The sequence below is a fragment of the Bison bison genome, unplaced genomic scaffold (genome assembly GCF_000754665.1).
Source record: "Bison bison bison isolate TAMUID 2011002044 unplaced genomic scaffold, Bison_UMD1.0 scf7180017861046, whole genome shotgun sequence".
Classification (NCBI taxonomy): domain Eukaryota; kingdom Metazoa; phylum Chordata; class Mammalia; order Artiodactyla; family Bovidae; genus Bison; species Bison bison.
Window position 1 is genome coordinate 2091039 of NW_011491618.1, and position 18776 is coordinate 2109814.

Consider the following 18776-nt stretch of genomic DNA (forward strand, 5'->3'; position numbering starts at 1 on the left):
AATTATTTGGTTGAAGCAGGGTTCTGGGTGTCCAAGAGCAGATGAGAAACCATAACTAGAAAGCAGTAATGGGAATTTGGTTCAGATAGGCACACATCTAGTATTATCTTAACTAAAACCTCATTTAATTATTTTAATTTTTAATTGGAAGATAATTGCTTTACAGTGTTATGTTGGCTTCTCCCATACAACAACATAAATCAGCCGCCCGTCCATGTATGTCCCCTCCCTCCTGAATCTCCTCCCACTCCCTACCTCATCCCACCCCTCTGGTTTGTCACAGAGCACCGGGTTGAGTTCTCTGTCCCCATATAGCAGCTTCTTCCATTGTCTGTCTATTTAACACATATAATTCTTAAAGCAAGACTATGTTATTCCAGCTTTGCAGAGGAAAAACTGAGGCTTAAAGAAGTTGAGTGAGTTGCTTAAGAATAAACCGTCAGTAAATGACAATATCAGAATTCAAACCTTGGTCTTTCTGACTCCAAAACCCATGCTGCTAACTAACTACCACACTGAGTGTAGAAGGCTGCTCCAATTTGGAACTTTATTTTGTAAACAAAAGGCAGTTTTTTATTAGAAGAGAGGTATAGACTTATCTAGCAGATAGAAATATTAAAGCTAATTTAATCAGAAATTCATTTTACAAATGAAGAAATGTAGGTTTAGGGTTCCAGAATGTTGAAAGGCAGTCCCTAGTTCTCTTGATTTGTGATCTATTTCTTTCCATTATACCAATTAGCACATTGGTGGTAGAAGTTAAGTACGAATCTTGCCAAAGTATGACTGAAGATGTAAAACCATTTAGAAAGTTGTCTGAGTTGATAAGGGCATAGAATAAAATGATAGCAGTGGAACTGGAAAGGAAAGTGTAGTTATGAAGCATGATAAATCAACTATGAAGCATAATAACAATTGATTCATGCATGTGTCTTGCTAGCAAGCCTTTGTTCACTGGGTTTAGTTGTTAATCCTTAATAATAGCTAGTGTTTAAGTGTTTACAAAGTGCTTACACATGTATAGTCTAATTTAAGTCCTCTCTGGGGTAGTTACTCTTTTTTTACAGATGAGGAGATTGACATTTTAAGCAATTCTTTGCCCAAAATCTTAGAGCACATAGGTAGTAGAATCATGTTGCTAAAAACCTATGCTTTTAATCAGTATGCTATCTAAAATGTACTTAAATGCTGTGTAGTGGCTTACTTCTGTCTTCTGGAGAAATGTGATGGTGGTGAGAAATAAAGTACTGCATAATTGAAATGTACAATAGTTACTCTGGTTGAAAAAAATGTAGGTAGCTTTGAATGTGATGTTTTTTCTTAGAGCTCGTGAAGTGGTCATTTATGTTCTTGATGATAAATATAAATTTCTGTAAATTCACTGGAAACTTGAAGCTAGATTGAGTAGTAAGAACCTTGGCCACATTTTTAGGAGTGATAGATAATTGATCTCCAAAGGTAAAGAGAATACTGTAATTTCTTGTCTCATACTATAATTTCCTCCTTTATTTTTTCTTATACTTTGTATTTCTCTTGTGTTTTTAACATTCTACCTTGAATAATTTGTATTTATGTGTCTCTTAACTCTCGTGAGCCATCTTCCCTGGTGGCTCAGAGGTTAAAGCGTCTGCCTCCAATGCGGGAGACCTGGGTTCGATCCCTGGGTCGGGAAGATCCCCTGGAGAAGGAAATGGTAACCCACTCCAGTATTCTTGCCTGGAGAATCCCATGGACAGAGAAGCCTGGTAGGCTACAGTCCATGGGGTCGCAAAGATGGGGTCGCAAAGAGTCGGACACTACTGAGCAACTTCACTTACTTACGTACTTAACTCTTGTTAGACTGTAAACTCCTAAGTGATAACAATTACAGGCGTTTATGTGTTTTCTGTTGTTGCTTTTCAATATGTTTTTTTATTCTGCATATAGTTACTGAATCTGTAGAATGTGCCAGATCTGTACTAAGTCTTAAGAGTTAAGGAATGAATAAGATATAGCTCTTGTCTCCGGAGGCTTATGTCTAATATAGACACAAGTGTAACAGATAAATCTAGTGCAATATAATACTGTAATTGTGAAGTTAAAGGTACAGTGGGGGCTTAATAGAGAATTGAAAAACATAACTTAGAATTTTAACTTATTTCTTGAAGGATTTAATAAGTGAAAGATTTCATTGCGAGAATAAGGAAGCAAACAACTGTATTAGCATCTGCCCAACTATACTTGTTAGTTGATACATGGAATCATTCATCCATAAGAACCACTGGTATTTAAAAGGAGGGCCAGATATAAACATGATAAGAACACAAAGTTTAAAAGTATGATTTGTGAGAAATATATTTTGATAAAGAAAAAAGCTAAAAACGAAAATATTTATTAAAAATGGCTACCAAAATTTGAAGTAATGGATTGTACATTTAGAAAAGGGGACAAAATAATATCATCTTACATGTATAAATGTGGTTTATTAGTTCTAAATTCAGCCTTTTCTGTCTTACTAAGTCTTCTGAAATCTGTGACGTAGATAATTCTGTAACCAAATGAGTTACAGAGAAAATCTAGCTGGAGCTTAGAAGGAAAGAGCAGAGGACAGTCTCAGGAGTAGGACTTGGAAGCTCCGATGCCTGTTGGGGCCAGGTGGTAACATACTCAGTTGAAGCCCACTGAACTTGAGACAGTAAGTAGGAAGTAGTGTGAGTTGTGCCATGTCTGGAGAGGAATAACTGCCCCTCAGCTAGCTCCTGCTCATTGTTACTGTGTAGGAATATAGTGTCATGTGTTGCCAGACCTGAATTTAAAAAACAAAACCAGAAATCCAGATATTCTGGTGAAACTTAGTAATTGAAAAATGTTGGCTCAAAGTTTAAAGTAATCTGAGATAAACAAACATATGCAAGGCCTATATTTGATTCACAGGTTACTACTTTATGACCTCACTTGAAATTTGACCTGGGTTTAAATTCAAGCTCTGCAATCAGTTAGTGGTGTGACCTTTCTTCAGTATGCTCAAATCTTTAAAAGATTTCAGAACTGTTTGGGGAATTAAACATGATGGCATATAAGCTTTATACCTGTATCTTATCTCATTTTCCTCTCCCAATAGTAGTTTGGGAGATAATGCCACTTTAAACAGATTGAGAAACCTAAGTGTTTATCCATAGTCAAACTGCTGAGGATAGTAGCTGTGTTTATAACAAATCTTCCTACCTCTACTCTAGTACTTTTACCATTAGACTGGTGATTCTCAAGCTTTAGTGAGCAGCAGAATCACTTTGGGTGCTTGTTAAAAATGTAGATTCCCAACCAGTACAACTCAGCAGGTCTGCATTGGGGTTCAGGAAATTACATTTTAAATAAGCTCCCTAAGTAATTTGCTTTAGATCATATGAATAAAATAAGCTTCTGAGAATGTTACCTTCACTGTGGCAAGTCGGGGTAGACGGTTCTTTTGCTCATCCAAAATAGATTAGTGATTTTTAGTCTGATTTAGTATAGTGCTATTTATTTTTCTTATAATCTTATCTTTATCCTGATTTACACTGTTTCCTACATTATTATTTATGGACTTCGTGCCCTAGATTAGTTTGCATGATTAAAATGAAACTGGTTTCTCGTACTTCTTACGAGAGTGGCATGTCCAAGAAACTTAAAATTAGCAATATATAAAATTAGTATATAAAATATACCAATATATAAAATTAGTATATAATCATCATGATTTTATTGTAATTAGAGTAGTGTTTCCAATCAGGTGAAAACAGTTGAAAATATAAAATTTCACTGGTTAGCCAATATTTGAAAAGTCGAAACTAAGAGGAGACAGAAATGCCTTCAAAGTTGTATGGAATCATAGACTTTAGAACTGGAAAAGAAAATTTCTATGGATAACCTAGGATCTCTGGGCTTTTTAGAAGAGATGCCAGAGGAAATAAGGGAGATTTTTCAGTAATTTCAATTTACTTGACTTTCTCAATTTACTTCTACATTCCATGTAGACTTCATCTATTACAAATTCGGCATACAGTGGATTAATAACTTACTATTCAGTACACATACATAGGTGTTAGTGTGTTTCTCAGGTGACAGTAATAGTAAAATAGTAAGCATTTTGACAGTGTTTAAGTTTTTCTGTTTTGTTTAGGTATAATTTACCTAAGAAAATTGTTTGTACCTGATAAATTTCTTAGGTGATCTGTTTTAATTTGGAGAAAGTCTTGCTAAAGTATACTTCATTCTTTTGGCTTAGATGTAATATTTGTGTAACCTTTTCAAACTCAGTAGTCACTCTTGTTAATGGAATGATAATATGGGAAGGATTTGGGGGTAGATGATAATTTTCTCCTTCAGTAAATAGGACTGTTTCATTATCACCAGGTTGTTGGTAGAACATTAGAATCTATCACAGCTTCTTAGAGTATTTTTAATTTTAAGGTATTTTAAAATGCCAGTTTTGGAAATGAACAAATTGATTTTTTAATTTTCTGAGGCCTTAAGACAACAGTGTTTAGCAGCATCATGGTGAAATGTTAGGGTTTACAAAGCATCTTCTATTGTCTGTTTTGATCTACATGCCAGTCCCGAAAGTGGAGATAATGTCTCCATTTTGCTGGAGAGGCTGCAGGGACTCATGGGCTAGTTGTCCAGAGTGACACAAGTGTTTAGAAGTTACCTCTTACTAGAGAACTGAGATTTTGTAGCCACCTTTTTTAGGGACTACCTAGAAAAATATAGAAAGAAAATAAAGGTGAGTTGCGAGTTTGAGGTGTAGGATTAAGGAAGAGCAGTTTAAATGGAGCTGGAAAACATTTTGGGGTTTAAGAATGATCTTGGAATATTAAGGAATTCTCAGTGTAGTTATGGAATAACTTAATAGTAAGTGAATACAACTCTAAGAAAACATTGGATTGTTGGACATTACAATACCATAGGACTAGCTACTCTATACTGTCTACATTTAGCCACTAAGTCGTGTCTCTTTTATGACCCCATGGACTGTAGCCCACCAAGCTTCTCTGTCCATGGGATTTTCCAGGCAAGAATACTGGAGTGGGTTGCCATTTCCTTCTCCAGAGGATCTTTCTGACCCAGGGATCAAACTTATATCTCCTGCATTGGCAGGCAGATTCTTTACCACTGAGCCACCAGGGAGTTGTTTTGAGGCCCTGTCAGCTGACAATGAAATAAATATATGTATGCTTAGCCAAGAGAAACAAAACAAAACTAACCTTTTCTTAATATATTAGATTACATGATTAAAATTGAACTATTTTGTCCTAGAAAGTAGCTCTGATTCTTTGGGAAGATGGAAGGATTTTTAGGTCATAGTTTTTTAAACTTCTGTGCCCTTAAAAAAAAAACAAACACCTGTGCCTGAAAATCAAAATAACCTGGTTGTTATATAGATCATTAAACAGTCTGTGGCAAGAATATAGTTAGTTTTTGTAGCACTAGAGACTTTGGATTCTATTTTGAGTAGGAATTCTTTAAAAAAAAAAAACTTAAAAGCCATAGGGTATAATTAATATACTTGATGTTTACTAAGAAAAAGATATCTAAATGATGATGAAAATAATCATTATTTTTATGCTACTGAAGACTGTTATTTTAAGGAGAAATTTGCAGAAGTAAAGCTTTGGTTTGGAAATATATATACCACTTTTTACCCAGGAAGTATTTCTGAAAGTTGTATGTAATCACTGTTTTTTTAAATGAATGAAATTATATTTAAACACATTAACATAATGACTTCCCTGGTGGCTCAGACGGTAAAGCGTCTGTCTACAATGCGGGAGACCCGGGTTCGATCCCTGGGTTGGGAAGATCCCCTGGAGAAGGAAATGGCAATCCACTCCAGTACTATTGCCTGGAAAATCCCATGGACAGAGGAGCCTGGTAGGCTGTAGTCCATGGGGTCGCAAAGAGTTGGACACGACTGAGCGACTTCACTATAGCTTACTATAGAGTCTTATTTTGAGTAATTTTACAAATCAGAGAATAGTCACCATCCTAATTTTGTATTATTCTTGATTTTCACAAAAATATTTGAGTTGCTTAAAGTAAATAAATTTAAGATGTCAGGTCAGATTCTTGACTTTTATCAACTTAGTGGCCTTTTGGAAGTAAAATTTGTGACTTTTTTGATGGCTTTTATATTTACTTTTGCCTTATTAGGGTCAGTCTTTAAAAACAGTTTTAGACTTAAGCTTTTTGAACCATACATGCATTAGGTCCACAAATGTTATTTTCTACTCCCTCATGCCAGAAGTTTATGTTGGTAAGATTATTTTGCCTAGTTATAGATTATTCATGGGCTATAGGACTTTGTTTTAATTACTATCACAAAAATATGCCCAAAGCCTTGCAGTAGTGCTTGGTATGTAGAAGCAACTCAATAATTATTTGTTGTTGGATGAATCTCAGCAAAGGAACAGACAGCAAAGGTAAATTGTAGTGTTATCTTATCTGCTGACTATCCAAAAACTGTTTTAATCACTTTGGAAGCTTCTTCATTTCTAATTTGTTTCTGTGGAGAAGTCATGTGTCTTCTGTTTCTGAAATGTGCTGTTTACCAGATTATGGTTGTTCTTCAATATTTTCTCTCCAGTTGTTCTTTTCCTGGGGTTTATTTAAAAATAGTGTTTGTTTAAAAAAAAATAATAATTTCTCTACAGTCCAGTTCTTTGGGCCAGTTTTGTAGATTGGAGTATCCTAAAGTGTTTCAAAATCAAAACTGGTTAATGAAAGGGCTCATTCTCAGAAACTGTGGCTATAAGCAATCAGTGAGTTTTCATATTTGGCCTTATTCTCTCTTGAGTTAAGATAAGTTATAATACCTTTACATTTTAGCAAGAGATGTGTACATGAGTATTTTAGCACATGTGTCATTGTAGAAGTAAGCCTACCTTCTAAAATATACAGTATACAGTACCAGTTGGTCAGTGAAACCTCATTAAAAGTTTTTTCCATCTCTTTAAAAAAATTTTTTATTGAGGTACAGTTGATGTAGAATATTATTTTGGTTTCAGGTATACAGCATAATGATTCAATACTTGTGTGTGTATATATATATATTTAAAGTTTTTATTTAGAAAATATGAATATCAATTTTTTTCCCCTCACATGAATACATTGATAGTAGAATTTTCTATAAGTATGTTTTTTTCCCACCCTTGTCCAGTCAGCTAGATCACAGTCAGAGTATCTATATATAGATCTTTGGCTGAAGAGGACAGTTTCTTCTTAAGGAAAGTATTTATTGTTCTGGTTGAAGTTGCCTCCTTTGAAATGAAATAAACAACAAAATGTTCTTATTTTAATGAATTTTAAGAAATACTTGTCCCTGTTAAGAGAAGCCAAGAAATAAGAGAAACTGGATGTAGTTCAATTTGTATTAAAAAGAAGTTGAGTTTTCTAGGGGATTATTATATTAGCAAACATTCTTTTGCTATTTATCATTGAAAAGTCATCACTATGGGTTGTTACTCAGATATTCCTTTATGATAGGATTTGTCATTGATCACAAATGAATAAATGAGGGTTTTGTGTGTTTTTTTTTTTTAATACTGCAGCCTCTTCATGTATGTATTCTTCAGTGTCTTTTCCCAGTGGGATTTTTCCTTGGTCTGGAACTTCTAATAATGGAAAAAAATTACTACTTGGCGGAGGCAGCAATGTTACCTTCAGATTGTTTTTAAAGCCAGACTGTTTTCTCTGAGTGGACTAATTGTAAATGTGACAGGCCTTTTGATGCCAATTTCTCTGGAGTTCCTGGTGTTCTTCAAAGTTTGGCTTTATTATGTGCAGAAAGAAAGCTGTTGGTGGACTTGGGAAGACTTGATTAAAAGGAAACAAAGTTCTGAGGAAGTCTACCACAAAAGTTGTATTCATTCATAACAGAACTCAAATGTTCATGTTTTCCAAGCACTGACAATCTAAGGTTATTTTCCAGACCTTTTATTTATTATAATGAGGTCTTGATGATCCCCTCTACGAGACAGTCCTCTTAGAGTTCTTTTAGTGCAGCCAATGACTTGATAATCACTTGATGATCTGTCTTTGATGTTATTTCCTTAAGGAACAAGTCCCACCTCGGGCCTTGAGTACTGATTTGAACAGAATGAGTAGTTAAATGAGAAACTGGAAGGGAGAGATAGTTCTCTCACTTTCTAGGGAGAGATAGTTCTCTCACTTTCTAGGGAGAGATAGTTCTCTCACTTTCTAGCGAGAGATAGTTCTCTCACTTTCTCCCACCTTCCCCCCAACCCCTGCATTGTTGTAGAAGAGGTTGTTCATGTTTTTCTCAAGTAGCAGTACAAAAATCTCACACCCTGATCCAACCGGTATGAAAACAACTGCGGTAGCACACAGTGACCTTCCTGCATCCCCAGCTGAAATTGGGGGAGGGACAAAGCCCAATTTGTTACTTTACCCCATCCTGTCTGCCTGCTAGAAGGCCTGTTTCCTACCCTAATGGTTTCTGCCTAACAAATGGTGTTTCTTTTTTACAGCATTATGATCCTGGACTTGTTGTGGTGATGGTAAACTTAGCAGTGGTAATTTTTTATTTTCAGACTGAATTACTCCTTTGTCATCAGTGCACCAATATGTTAGGCTTACTTTCTCTGTTGTAGCCTTCATCCTTCTGCTTGGTCTTTTTCATTTTCCTTTCCTTTCCTTATGCAACTTGTCTGATCCTTGTTCATGAAAGGGTAACGTTAAGAAGGGATATATCTGTTTGTGTTAGAATTGCCAAAAAAAAAAAAAAAAATCAGTTAAAACATTAAATTCTAATACTGTAAAAACTTGATTTCCCCACAATATAATGGGCACTAGCACTTGCTACTGCAATTTATAAATAAATTAAAACAAACTTTGACTGCCCTAGAAGGCAAAAGTACTAATGCAGAGTTTATAACAGGGGTTTACAGAGGTAATGAATTTCTACCAAAATTTTCTTGATTCTTAACAAAGCAAATTCTGACAGATCAAAAAATATATCAAAACAAAAAAAATAACTTTGACATTTCTTTCCAATTCTTTCATTGGACCATTTGTTTTTAACCAGTAAATCCCTGATTGAGACGTTATGAAAGTGATATTGCACCTAGGAAGTCATTTTTATAACCTGTCTTAATTTGGTCCTTTTGCTAAAGATTGCAGTCACTGCTTATTTATTATACCATTGGGCAGAAGGTAGTAACACATTTTTATTTTGTTTAACTGGCAGTTTTTGATAGTATCTAAAATAAGGCTGTTTTACAACTTGGTTCTCTTTTCTGGTGTGAGATGTTCTTTATTTACTTAAATTTTTTTTTCATGTGATAATTATTCTTGATTAGCTTCTTATTGTTTAAAAGCAATAATGGGAGATTGATGATAAGTAATTAAGCTTCTGAATTTGTTTTTCATTTCTTTTTGAAACAAAAATCAATCCCACAAATACAGAGCAACTAGATTCAAGTGGTTGCTGGTCACTTTGGAAACAGCTTTTTTCCCCTCCGAGACTAATCCTAGTCATGGGCATGGCATTTATTGCTTTTTTTTTAACCCCCCAAATTCAGTTTTGGTCATATCTCAGATTTAGCCTGACAAAACTCAACTTTTAGCCCAAAGGTATAATATATATGTGTGTATAACAACAACAAAAAAATAAATTAATTTAAAAAACAATTGTTTACACCAGCCTGAGTGAAATGATGAGGGAAGTAAACATTGTGTTTTTTCACTAAAGGTATACAACGGATAAGGTAAGTCCTCTTTTCAGTGGGCTTACATCACAATAAACAGCGCAAGTTGTGATGTAAAACAGCTGTGGTAGTAAAGTGCTTGTCTGCCCCATTTTGCTTTGTTTGGCTGGTTATGAGTGGATTAAATATACATTTTAAAAAATCTCCAGCATAGATCAATTAGTTTAAAGTCAATTTTCTTCGCAACTAGTCCTTTTCACAGCTTACTGATTGCCATAGTCAGTGTTAAATCCACTCTGGAAAAATGGGACCTTGGAGCACCAGTTTAAAAGTAAAACTAAAAAAAAAAATAAAATAAAAGTAAAACTATTCTTTCCTCAGGGCAACTAACTGTTGCATTCCTTTTAATTATTTTCACCCCTTCATTTAATTGTAAAGCATGTTTTGAATACAAAGAAATATTAAACACGCTGAGTTGCAGTTATTGAATTTTCCTGTGTCATGTTTGAAACTGTGCTCTTCCGATTTAAACCTGTCAGTTGACATATTTATTACCAGTTTTAAAAGTGTGTGTGGGAAAATGTCAGTGAACAGTAAGAGTGAAGTGATTCTTGATGGAAAGTTATTTGGGAGCCTTTTTAAAAAGGAATTTCTAGTGTTCTTGATTTTAAACTTCCTGGTGCCATTGCTTAGGAATGCTTTGCATTACTTATTTAATTTTGCTTTAGTAATCTGGAATCATCCCCAACTGGAAGGTCAGCCAAGGTGGTTAGTTGGGCTTAAACTGGAGAGGTAGGTTTGGTTGTAAGCTGTGAGAATGGCTTGTGTTTGGTTCACTGTAGCTTTCTGGTCTCTGCACTCCAAGGCAAGATCTCTAACCACCCAAACCCAATGTGTAAAGAGAGCTGTTGGCTTAGCCTTACATCTCACCTTGATTATATGTTTCTGTTACAGGGAGAACAGATCCCATTCCAATCGTCGTCAAATATGATGTCATGGGCATGGGTCGCATGGAAATGGAGGTAAATTGATCTCATTGGTTGACTTGTTTTATGGGGTATTTAAAATGGATACTAATTCCAAAATTCAGGTGTAATATTAATATTTTTGAGGGAAAATTAAAAAACTTATTTTATATTCTCATTTAGTGCTGTCTTTGAGGTAGGTAGGTGGCAAATAATGCCCCTTTTACAAAGAAGTTGAGTGATTGCCCCAACATTATGCCACAAGATAAGATCAGACTTAAACCCAGGCCCTTATGCTCATTTCAGTAGGCTCTGTAGCTCAAATCTTAAAATATTTGTTGTGGTAGAAGCTTTGCCCCTATAGAGCTGTGTCAACAACCTCAGATATGCAGATGATACCACTCTAAGGGCAGAAAGCGAAGAGGAACTAAAGAGCCTTTTGATGAAGGTGAAAGAGGAGAGTGAAAAAGCTGGCTTAAAACTCACATTCAAAAAACTAAGATCATGGCATCCAGTCCTATCACTTCATGGCAAATAGACGGGGTAAAAATGGAAACAGCAGCAGATTTTATTTTCATCGGATGGTGACTGCAGCCATGCAGTTAAGAGATGCTTGCTCCTTGAAAGGAAAGCTATGATAAACCTAAACAGCATATTAAAAAGAAGAGACATCACTTTGCCAACAAAGGTTCATGTAGTCAAAGCTATAGTTTTTCCTGTAGTCACGTACAGATGTGAGAGTTGGACCATGAAGAAGGCTGCACGCTGAAGAATCGATGCTTTCCAACTGTGGTACTAGACTCTTGAGAGTCCCTTGAACAGCATGGAGATCAAACCAGCCAATCCTAAAGGATGTCAGCCCTGAATATTCATTGGAAGGACTGATGCTGAAGCTCCAATACTTTGGCTACCTGATGTGAAGAGCCAACTCACTGGAAAAGATCCTAATGCTGAGAAAGATTGAGGGCAAAGGGAGAAGGGGGCGACAGAGGACGAAATGGTTGGATGACATCATCAACTCAATGGACATGAGTTTTAGCAAACTCCGGGAGATGGTGGAGGATAAGGAAGCCTGGCTTGCTGCAATTGTTGGGGTTGCAAAGAGTTGGGCAATACTTAGTGACTGAACAACAATAGAGCTGTGTACTGCTCTCATCTGTGATACCTTCTTTTCATTGCTTGAAATATTATGCTCCATTTACTGCTAATTCTTTGTCATTGAACATTGAAGTAAAATCTGTTATCAACTATGCCTGTTGGGAACCACCAGCATGAGAGGATTAATGAACTATTTTGCATGTTTTTTTTCTCTGTGATGTGACAGTAAAGCAAGAGGCAGTTGAGCAAATTACATATTTTCATATAGTACTGTAGTTGTGTAAATGACTTCTTTATGGCTAGATGGGAGTACTATGGCAATTAAGTCTAATTGTATCTATTTTTGTTAAGCTTGATTATGCTGAAGATGCTACCGAACGGCGCCGTGTCTTAGAAGTAGAAAAAGAAGACACGGAAGAACTGAGGCAGAAGTACAAGGTACTTAAATGAAACCATTCTTGCATGTGGGGCTTTCACATTGAGATATTCATTTTGGTGAAAACAATCCTTTGACAACAATATTTGTTTGCCATTTGGTATTGATTAGTCTTAGTCCTCAGGTTTCTGTTATTTATTGCTTCTGTTAAAAACTTTAGAGATATTATTATCTCTAAATGTAACAACCACTTTGTATGTCTGTTGTGGAGATTACATTAGGGTTTGAAAACAATGCCTGGAATACATTAGGTAATAATAGTAAGAATTGATGAGTCCTTTGAGAGCTTGATACTATTGATAAGCCTTTTTTTCCTTTTTTAATGGATGAGGTGTTTAAAGAATAACAATGGAGAACTTTAGTATCTTCCTTTTTAAGCTGATAGTAATAGAAAACTGTAGCTTAGAATATAAGTTAGCTTTCAAAAATGACTCACCAGGGGCATCCCCCTTCCCTTCTCTACCAGGAGGACAGAAATTAATCACCAGAGACAATTCTAGACCCTAATCAGCCCAAAGATGGGCACCAGAGAGATCTACGTAGCAAACCTTTATCGTGCTTTGTGCTGAGTCGCTTCAGTCATGTCCTACTCTGTGCAACCCCGTGGACTGTAGCCTGCTAGACTCCTCTGTCTTTGGGATTCTCCAGGCAAAGATACTGGAGTATGTTGCCATTTCTTCCTCCAGGGGATCTTCCCGACCCAGGGATTGAACCTGCATCTCATGTCTCCTGCATTAGCAGGCAGGTTCTTTACCACTTAGCACCAACAGGGAAGCAAACCTTTACTAACTCACTCTTATCTTCCATTAGTTCCCCCATTTGCTGTTCTAGAAACTTAAAGTCCTTTTCCTTTGTCTTGTCACTTCTCTAAAAAGTTATTGTTATTTTGTTAAGATGCATATAAGCTCAAGTTTTAACCACCCCTTTTGAGTTAGCCATCACTGACTACTCGGATGTGTATGCATGATGCCCTGATAATAAATTTCTGATTGTTTTTCTCTTGGAAAAAAAAAGACCAACGTACTTGCTTTTTAAGATGTTTCAGTAAGTTCAATCTCTACTATGAAATAGGTAAATTTGAAGATAAGAAACAGATTTAGTGAAAACTATCATATAGAAACTGATTTTGGTCTTGGTATTTAAGGTAAGCGGAAAGTAAAGGGATTCATTTTTAAAAACCTGTTCTACCTTTAAAAAAAAATGTATAAAGCAAAAACTGACAGAACTGCAAGTAGAATTGTTAAATCTACCACAGTAATGGGAGATTTTAATATATATCTCTCAGTAATTGATACAAGTAGAGGAAAGAAATATCTGCAAGGATGTTTGGAAGCTTGGAACAACACATTTAACAAATTTCACCTAATGCTTTTATAGAGCTGTGTATCCAATCACTTTGAAAATAGCAATTTTCAAATGTATATGAAACATTTATTTAAACAAAAAATTTTTTTCTACCATGTTTGGTGTGTCATAAAAGTATGAACAAATTTCAGAGAACTGAAATCAAGTTTTGTGTGTGTGTGTGCTTAGTTTCTCAGTCATGTCCAACACTTTGCGGCCCCACAGACTGTAGCCCTCCAGGCTCCTTTCGTGGAATTTTGCAGTCAGGAATACTGGAGTGGGATGCCGTTTCCTCCTCTAGGGGATCTTCCAGACCCAGGGATCAAACCAGCCTCTCTTGTGTCTCCTGCGTTAGCAGGCGGATTCTTTACCACTAGTGCCACCTGGAAAATCAAGTTATCAAGCCACAAAACAATTAGCTTTTTAAAAGTTTTTTAAAACCTTTCAAAATTAAGATACACATTTTTATTTAACCTGCCAGTAGAAGCAGAAATCACAATCGTAATTGCAAAATATTTTGGACTGAAAGAAAAAAATGTTACACATCAAAATTTGTAAGGTAAGCTAAAGCAATATTATATTTTATAGCAAATACATGTCCTTAAATGCTTACCTCAGAAAAAAAGAAAGGCAAGAAATAAATGAAGTAAACGTTTCTCTTGGGAAGTTAGCAAAAGAATAGCAAAATAAACACAAAGAATGTTAAAAAAAAAAAAAAAGAAGTAATGAAGATAATGATAAGAACAAAAAAAGAATGAAATAGAAAACAAATATACAACAGATCCAAAAGTTTGTTCTTTGACATACTTGTGGTGATATTAAGAAAGAAAAGATGGTAGAAAACCAATATCAATAATGAAAAGAGAGGATATCATTGTAGATGTGGCAGGCAGTAAAAGATAAAAATAGTATGGATAACTATGCTTTGAATGTAAAGATAGTTTTAAGTAGACAAATTCTTAAAATATATAACTTCCTAAAATAGACTTGAATAGAAATGGAAAACCTCAGTAATCTTATAATGTGTATAAATTATATAAGTTAAATATGTAGTGAAAAATCTTTCCATACAGCCCAAATAACTTCACTATACTGAGTTCTATCAAAAATCATAAAAGAAATAACTTCGGCCTTGAACAGCAGCTATTCCTGATCTTCAGGGAATTGAAAATGAAGAAAAAATTCTAGCTCATTTAATGAAAGAGACTAGTACCATAGATCCCCTGGAGAAAGAAATGGCAATTTAACTCCAGTATTCTTGCCTGGGAAATCCCATGGACAGAAGGAGCCTAACAGGCTGTAGCCCATGGGGATTACAAAAGAGTCAGACATGACTTAGTGGCTATAAAAAACAACAGAAAGTACCATCTTGAAGATAAATCCTGATAAGGACAGTTAATTATAATGACATATAACACAAATGCAGATTTTTAAATTTTTTTTCCTTTTTTTAAACTTATTTTTTAATCCGAGGATAATTGCTTTACAGTGTTGGTTGGTTTCTACCATACATCAACATGAATCAGCCATCGGTATACATATGTCCCCTCCCTCTTGAACCTCCATCCTACCTCTCACCCCATCTGACAGCCCTCTGGTTTGTCACAAAGCACTAGACTGAGCTCCCTGTGCTATACAGCAGCTTCCCATTAGCTATCTGTTTTACACGTGGTAATGTATATCCTAAAGGAAATCAGTCCTAACTGTTCATTGGAAGGACTGATGGTGAAGCTTAAACTCCAATACTTTGGCCACCTGATGCGAAGAGCTGACTCATTTGAAAAGACCCTGATGCCAGGAAGGATTGAAGGCAGGAAGAGAAGGGGACGACAGAGGGTGAGATGGTTGGATGGCATCACTGACTCAATGGACATGAATTTGAGCAAACTCTGGGAGTTGGTGATGGACAGGGAAGCCTGGCGTGCTGCAGTCCATGGGGTCACAAAGAGTCAGACGCGACTGAGCAGCTGAACTGAACTGAACTGAATGTGTATATTTCAGTGTTACTCTCAACTCGTCCCACCCTCTCCCTCCTCCACTGTGTCCATAAGTCTGTTCTCTGTGTTTGAGTTTCTCTCCCTGCCCTGCACATAGGTTACAGATGCAAATCTTAAAATACGAGAACTAATTTAGGATATACCATAACTAAGTTATCCCAGGAATGCAAGATTGATTTAATGTTAAAATCAGTTTATATAGTCAACCATGTTACATGACTAAAGAGAAAAAATTATGTAATCATCTTAATCATTCATTCATAATCTTGTCCACCTGACCAAGAAAGGACCTTTTTTAACCAGATGGAATGCCTATAAAAACTGTACAGGAGACATCATACTTAATATTGAAAAGTTGAAAACTTTCCTTTTGAGATAGGGAAATGTGACAAGGATGCCTGAGTTATTGTTTTTATTAAATATTGTGTTCGAAGTCTTAAGTAGCAAGGCAGTAAGGCAGACAGGTAGAAACAAAGATACAAGATGAAAGGGAGAGACAACGGTCTTTTGTTTGTAGCTATGATTATATTCAGAGATATCCAAGAGAATTTACAGAAGAGTTACAAATAACAGAGTTTAGCGGGATGCTTGATACAAAATCTAATTTAAATTTGCATACAGACTGTAGCCTGCCAGGCTCCTGTGTCCATGGGATTCTCCAGGCAAGAGTACTGGAGTGGGTAGCCATTTCCTTCTCCAGGGGATCTTTCCGACCCAGGGATTGAATCTGGGTCTCCTGCATTGAAGGCAGATTCTTTACCATCTGAGCCACCAAGGGGTGGCATCTGTATATCAACAACAGAGAATTAGAAGCTGGAAATAACAAAATGTCATCAATTGTAATAGCAAACAAGTATATGAAGCATTTGAGTATAGATCTAATGAGATGTGGGAGACTTAAGAGAAAAATTGTGAAGCATTATTTTCAATGAGGCATTAAAGAACAATAAATTTTAAAAATGAGATTTTTTTTTTATTATGGTTATGAATTAAAAGATCCAGTATTGTAAGGGCATTTGTTTTCCTTCAGTCTTCCTATATATTCAAATCAGTCAGATAGAAATCCCAATAAAATTTTGTATGGAATTTGATAAGCTGATTCCAAAATTTATAAGAAAGTGCAAAGGCCCAAGAATAGTCAAAGCATTCTTAAAGTATAAGATAGAAAGCTACAGTAATTAAGATATGTTATTGGCACAGGAATAGGCCAATGGAACAGAAAAGAGAGCCCAGATGCAGACCCTTACATATTTGACCACTTGATAAGAGAAAGGTGATATTGCAAATAAGTGGGGAAAAGAATGAATTTTTCAGTAAATGATTCTGAGACAATTGGCTATCCATATGGGAAATAGTGACTTTGAACTTCTGCCCCCATCAGTTCAGTTCAGTTGCTCAGTCATGTTTGACTCTTTGTGACCCCATGGACAGCAGCATGCCAGGCCTCCCTGTCCATCACCAACTCCTGGGGTTTACTCAACTCATATCCATTGAGTTGATGATGCCATCCAACCATATCGTCCTCTGTCCTCTTCCACTCCCGCCCTCAATCCTTCCCAGCATCAGGGTCTTTTCCAGTGAATCAGTTCTTTGCATCAGGTGGCCAAAATATTGGAGTTTCAGCTTCAACATCAGTCCTTCCAAAGAACATTCAGGGCTGATTTCCTTTCAGATGGACTGGTTGGATCTGCTTGCAGTCCAAGGGACTCTCAAGAGTCTTCTCCAACACCACAGCTCAAAAGCGTCAATTCTTCAGCGCTCAGCTTTCTTTATAGTCCAACTCTCAAATCCATACATGACTACTGGAAAAACCATAGCTTTGACTAGATGGGCCTTTGTTGGCAAAGTAATGTCTCTGCTTTTTAATATGCTGTCTAGGTTGGTCATAGCTTTTCCTCCAAGGAGCAAGCGTCTTTTAATTTCATGGCTGCAGTCAACATCTGTAGTGATTTTGAGCCCAGGAAAATGAAGTCTATCACTGTTTCCATTGTCTCCCCATCTGTTTGCCACGAAGTGATGGGACCAGATGCCATGATCTTACTTTTCTGAATTTTGAGTTTTAAGCCAACTTTTTCACTCTCCTCTTTCACTTTCATCAAGAGGCTCTTTAGTTCCTCTTCACTTTGTGCCATAAGGGTGGTGTCATCTGCATATCTGAGGTTATTGATATTTCTCCCAGAATCTTGATTCCAGCTTGTGCTTCATCCAGCCCAGCATTTCTCATGATGTACTCTACATATAAGTTAAATAAGCAGGGTGGCATTATACAGCCTTAACGTACTCCTTTCCCGATTTGGGATCAGTCTGTTGTTCCATGTCCAGTTCTAACTTGCTTACTGACCTGCATTCAGATTTCTCAAGAGGCAGGTCAGGTGGTCTGGTATTCCCATCTCTTTAAGAATTTTCCACAGTTGGTTCCAAGTGATCCATACAGTCAAAGGCTTTGGCATAGTCAATAAAGCAGAAGTAGGTGTTTTTCTGGAACTCTCTTGCTTTTTCGATGATCCAGCGGATGTTGGCAATTTGATCTCTGGTTCCTCTACCTTTTCTGAATCCAGCTTGAACATCTGGAAGTTCACGGTTCATGTACTGTTGAAGCCTGGCTTGGAGAATTTTGAGCATTACTTTGTTAGTGTGTGAGATGAATGCAATTGTGCAATAGTTTGAACATTCTTTGGCATTGCCTTTCTTTGGGATTAGGATGAAAACTGACCTTTTCCAGTATGGCCACTGCTGAGTTTTCCAAATTTGCTGGCATATTGAGTGCAGCACTTTCACAGCATCATCTTTCAGGATTTGAAATAGCTCAACTGGAATTCCATCACCTCCATTAGCTTTGTTCGTAGTAATGCTTCCTAAGGCCTACTTGACTTTGTATTCCAGGATGTCTGGCTCTAGGTGAGTAATCATACTATTGTGATTATCTGGGTCATGAAGATCTTTTTTGTATAGTTCTTCTGTATATTCTTGCCACTTCTTAATATCTTCTGCTTCTGTGAGGTCCATACCATTTCTGTCCTTTATTGTGTCCATCTTTGCATGAAATGTTCCCTTGGTATCTTTAATTTTCTTGAAGAGATCTCTAGTTTTTCCCATTCTGTTGTTTTCCTCTATTTCTTTGCACTGATCACTGAGGAAGGCTTTCCTATCTCTCCTTGCTATTCTTTGGAACTCTGCATTCAGATGGGTATATCTTTGCTTTTCTCCTTTGTTTTTTTGCTTCACTTCTTTTCTCAGCTATTTGTAAGGCCTC

At 36.3% G+C, this 18776-nt stretch overlaps 1 protein-coding gene across 6 annotated transcripts in view; it reads left to right on the forward strand.

Annotated features, from left to right (window-relative positions):
• The window catches only part of GPATCH8 (G patch domain containing 8), a 95072-nt gene that overhangs the window by 39032 nt on the left and 37264 nt on the right, over positions 1-18776 (forward strand). For 4 of the 6 annotated variants that reach the window (XM_010832438.1, XM_010832440.1, XM_010832439.1 and 1 more), the window contains 2 exons: positions 10638-10705; positions 12098-12184. In XM_010832438.1, coding sequence (XP_010830740.1) covers positions 10638-10705; positions 12098-12184 — 155 coding nt within the window. Of the gene's footprint in view, positions 1-8504; positions 8550-10637; positions 10706-12097; positions 12185-18776 lie in introns of all 6 variants that reach the window. The other 2 variants (XM_010832441.1, XM_010832442.1) reach the window with 1 other exon arrangement.